Source organism: Montipora capricornis, unplaced genomic scaffold (assembly GCF_036669925.1).
Source record: "Montipora capricornis isolate CH-2021 unplaced genomic scaffold, ASM3666992v2 scaffold_426, whole genome shotgun sequence".
NCBI classification, from domain to species: domain Eukaryota; kingdom Metazoa; phylum Cnidaria; class Anthozoa; order Scleractinia; family Acroporidae; genus Montipora; species Montipora capricornis.
In genome coordinates this window covers 2,501-7,500 of record NW_027180158.1, presented here as the reverse complement: position 1 = coordinate 7,500, position 5,000 = coordinate 2,501, and the positions used below count along the sequence as shown (strand labels likewise).

Genomic DNA, 5,000 nt, shown 5'->3' with positions numbered 1-5,000 from the left:
CTGTGATAAAAAAAAAATCTTAAGATTTTGAAAGTGCCTTTGCTTAACACCTGACTGCCAAAATTTTGAGCTTTGACTTTTATCCAGAGGCCTTTTAGTTTGAGTGTAAGTTTTATATTTCACGGCCAGCCATTACTCACGTTCAAAACTGACAGATTGGACCTCAGAGGGCTGGATCCAGGGAAAAGTGACGTCAAAGGCACAGTAGCTTAAACTTTCAGCGTGTGAATGCAGCTTTTTATATATGCAAAACGCGAGTTTAAGGTGGCTAGGTGGCTCAAACCAGTTTCAACAATTGAAAGAAACGTTCTTATTAGAAGGATTGACACTACAACACTTTATCACTTTACAGCAATGTTGTGGTACCATATTAAATACCAATTATTGCTGAAAAAGATTCGGTCATTTTTATGACGTAAAAGGTTACCGTGGCAACAGGAAAGCCCTGCAAACACACCCCATGTTTTGGCTTTAGCTACTCATATCTCAAAAACGAACTCGGTGACTCCCTTTTTGTTATTTTTTGAAATGTAATCAGCATGCCAGAATGAAATTTTCTGCAAAGTTTACAAAAATTCTTTGGAGTTTAGAGCCACCTTAACTAATTGAAAATTTAAGATAGCTCTGAATCCGCTCCACATAATTTTTCTAAACTTGGAAGAGAGTTTCACCTTGGCCTGCTGATCACGTTTGTGCAATAAAAACTTGGGGGCAACTGAAGCCAAAATACAGTGTTTTTGCAAGGCTTTCCTGTTGCCATGGTAACTTGTTACGCCACAAAAATGACTGCATCTTGTTCACTAATATTTGGTGTTTCACACGGTACAATAACATGGCTGGTACGTGATAAATTGTTGTAGTGTCAATCCTTCTAATAACAAGATCTCTTGAAAGTGTTGAATCTGGTTTGAGCCACCTTAAAAGTCTGAAAGCCCAAAACTCCCGACCTGCATATTAATTTTGCCTTTGACGTCATTTTCTCCTCGATCTAGCACTCTCAAGATCTTAAAGTTAGTAAAGGCGGAGCATTATATAGGAAAATTAGTTAAAAAACAAAAACAGGTTGGGACTAGCATGTTTCTCTTTTGATTTGAATATTTTAAATTAAGTATTACCGAACTATCTACCTACCTTCCTACCTTCCTAGAGACGTATCCTACAACAGGCTAAGATAAAACTCAGATTCAGAGCAACCTTCACAATTGGAAAATTTTAAGGTCGCTCTGAATCTGATGCGTTACCCTCGCTCAGTGTCCAAGTGTCCTCCCTGGAGGAAGGGGAGTCCCAAATCTCACTGAGCAATCTGGGACTCCCCTCCCTCCAGGGAAACTTTTATACTCATCACCAGGCGTCTCGAGTTCAGTGCCATTTTGAATTGGACACTTTGCGAAGACAACGGTTTCTGGCCGCCATTTTAGCAGGTTAACTTACAAGTTCTACGGAGCCTGGTGCCTTCGCGTTGCTACCCGGAGATGCTTCAGTGGCTTCATGGTTTAGAGAAATTCATGTTCCACGAGCCTGGCATGTTTATTTAGCGACTGGATTCGATTTTCGCGAAAAAAATCGTGCTTGTTTTGGGTCGATTGGAGTCCCTACGCTGGCTTCAGTCTCCTACCTTGTCACTATATTATGAAGGAAGGTGAACGGGGTCCACTTTCCCCGAAACTTCGTGTACATATTAAAGACAACAACAGCTCACCACATGGTAAGTTTCATCGATTTTTATTTCCATTTTCTAGCAAATTTTCAGACCTAAACTTCGCCTCATATGTTCTCTATATTTATCAATGTGGCACACACAGTGAGCCTGGGTTACCTGTGGTTTTGACGAGTACGGGAGAGAAATGTGCAAAAATGCGTGCCGCACATGCAGCACGAGCAATTTGGTTCTTTCAACCAATAATGTTACTGCTTTTTGGCGTTGTCGTTGCCGTTGCCGTCGTCGTGAACGAGATTCAATAATCGCGAAAGACTTGTGGTAAAGCCAAATTGTATTTTGAGGTGACGTTTTTAGTCGATCGTCTCAGTCGTAGACAGCAAAGAACCGTGTCAAAGTGCAAAACGCACGTGCAGGGCGTGCAAAGCTTTTGTTTTCGTTCGTTAAACCCATTATTTTGTGGCGTGCTCACAGCCGTTGTCATCTTCCTTGGGTAAACTCTCTTGCCGTGTTTTCACGAGCAGTTTTTCAGGTCGCTTGGCGAGTGACAACAGAAAATTCCGAAGGTTCCTTTCCTAACTCGCTTAAAGTTAAGCAAGTCGGCAAATTTCATTTGAATTCTCATTAAATTTAAGCCAACAAGCGAGTTGGCAATTACTTTCGGCCAATGAGGAGTCGCTTGCAGTTATTCAAATCGGAAATACAACAGGCGTGCTATTTTTATTATTAGGGAGCTTACGAAACGAAACAATAGGTTTAGTGAGCAAAAACAATGGCTCTGCACGCTCTGCACGTGCGTTTTACATTTTGGTACATTTCTTTGCCGTCATCTCCTAAATGACGACGTGAAATGACCAAATTCAAGGTTATGTGGAGGACGTTAGCACATGACGATGACTTTTCAGTTCTCTCTCTACGCTTCCAACTCACTCATACCAGTCCAATTCCTCAACAGTTACTACACATTTTTAACGCGAAACGACATGAAATAGTTTCGTAGTGATATGAATAACGCGAACTCGTATTTTAAATGACGTCCTCGTAGCCGTCATCGTCCTCGTTTCGTAAGCTCCCTATTGTATTGCCACGTGCTCTCTACTCATTTAATCTTACCCGTGAAAACACGTATCATTGTTAAGTCCCTTCACGAAGTCTGCAAACAAACCACTTTCTGGAATGTTAAGCGAGACAACGGCTGTCGTGAAAACACGGCCTCTGTTACGGCAACTAAACAGATGCATGCCGCGGGAAAAACATTGGTCATTGGACGAGACGTAAGTAACGCAGGTATTCATTTTATCAGTTGATCGGTCAGTCAGTCAAAAATTCTGGCAGTTAACAACGAAAAACTACACACGGCACGGAAAAAAAAGAAGAATATCTGACCGGTTGTTGGAGATGTTAACTTCCCTCAAAACTTTAAGACTGGAAAAAGTATCAGGCAAGGCACTCAGCTGATTGACACTGCAAAAAGAAGACAAACTAATATGGCAACAATCACGCTGCTCTATCTACTCATTGCATAAATGGCCCCGATACGTACGTATCTACAATAGAAACGGTTGAAGATCATAAGCCTTACAATACACAGACTGATAACAGTTTCCTAATTTCCCGTTCGATGATGAAAAACGAACACTCTGGGAGGGAAGGCTGTAACTTGTATCCAAATCTCAGAATGCTCTTGGACGATGGGCGCCTGGGTAAGCGCGGGAAAAATTTGCATGCGCGATTGGTTTTGTTTAACTTCTGAGTGGTTGAAAAAGTGGCGCGAGAACTTTGAACCAATCACTGAGTGAAGTAATCATAAACCAAAGCAATTCGCTAATTACTTCTCAGTCGAAGCATGCAGTAGGAGTGGAGCGACTGAATCAAGTATTTGTACTGCCGTGGCTATTTCACGAACAGCACAGTTAATAAAAGAAGTCATTTTCAAACTTTATAATTTCCTTTACGTTGCACAAGTAACGTCTTCCTTTACGATGAAGACATTTGAAACAAGCAGTTAAGCAATGGCACATGTACTGAATAGTTACCTTAAATCCAAAGAAGAAAGCTTCGAAAAGCAGCCAAATTCTGAAGGAAGACTTCCAATTTTGTTCATTGACACGTTAAGGTCTGTTAGACTTTTCGCCAAGGTGCAGAGCCTGCAAGGAAAGGAAAATTCAGTTTGCAATAATACACCCCATGCCATCTATTATAGCAGTTTACCGTTTTCAAATAAGTGGCGCACGACCGAAACCAAACAAAGGCTATGACCAATTACAATAGACATAGAAAATCAAATAAGCCAATCAGGACGCAAGACAAATACATCATATGCAGCCGGCGGTAAGCGCGGGAAGACGAGAACGAGCCAATCAAAATTGGTTCGGCTATTGCCTCTGATTGGATAAAAATGTGGCGCAAGATTTTTCAGCGAATCACAATGCATTTCAATACGAAACAAGGCAACCACAAAAATTACGTTCGAGACCGCGATTTTCACGCGACCTTGAAAGAAAAACACGAAAACAGAACGCAAACAAACATAAACTTAGACTAGCTTATCGAAAATGCGAGTACAAACAAAGCGCAACAGGTTGGCACATTGATGAGTTCTGCACACATAAGGATTTTCGTTGGCGGTAAAAGCAAGAGGCTTTGTTTCTATCCTTTCCAACATTAGTGATGGATAATTCGAATGCTTTTTTCAAGGTCATGTGCAAAGTCGCTCCACTAGCCTAAGGGCTACATTTGGTACTAAAACTACACTTTGGGTCATTCCACAGTATTCCGTCTGTTGTGGAGGGGAAATTTAGAGGCAAAGATCTTGTTATAGTTTAAATAAGAATTTTCCTTTACTTCTCATAACCTATTGAGGCTTAAGATCATCTACAAAGCTTTACTTGCTGCTGTCGTGCTTTTCTCCAAAATGCATTTCTTAGATCATAGAGCTTAAAAATATGGCCGTTGCGGAGGGGAACAGAAAACTTGGTGTTTTGTTTGTTTTTGTTTTATTAGCAGATTCTCTGAATTCTGAAATATTATCTAGAGTCTAGTAGGCTGATGCTTTTTCCCAATTTATATTAATTGAAAAGATCACAAGAGGAAACTTAAATAGTTACGGTTTTCTCAATGAGGTAGGATTTGAAAACAGCATCTACTGTTGCAGAGGGGAAGTTGCGGAGGGGAAAATTTGTCCAATTTTCAGAAGATCATAAGCAAGACATTTAAAGCGAGTAATAACATCCACACTTTAATGTTTATACAACAGTTTCACATTTGCTTTCAATAACTGAAGTTTTTCAACATTTTGCACAATATTTGCACTGTGTCAGAAATAGTACTGTGATAAAAATTC

At 40.4% G+C, this 5,000-nt stretch overlaps 1 protein-coding gene across 1 annotated transcript in view; it reads right to left on the bottom strand.

Moving 5' to 3' along the window:
* The window catches only part of LOC138035588 (leucine-rich repeat-containing protein 40-like), a gene marked incomplete at its 5' end in the record, with an annotated part of 10,146 nt that overhangs the window by 3,389 nt on the left and 1,757 nt on the right, over positions 1-5,000 (bottom strand). Inside the window, 2 exons of the mRNA XM_068882231.1 lie at positions 3,044-3,121; positions 3,694-3,804. Of these exons, the coding sequence (XP_068738332.1) occupies positions 3,044-3,121; positions 3,694-3,804 (189 nt within the window). The remainder of the gene's footprint in view (positions 1-3,043; positions 3,122-3,693; positions 3,805-5,000) is intronic.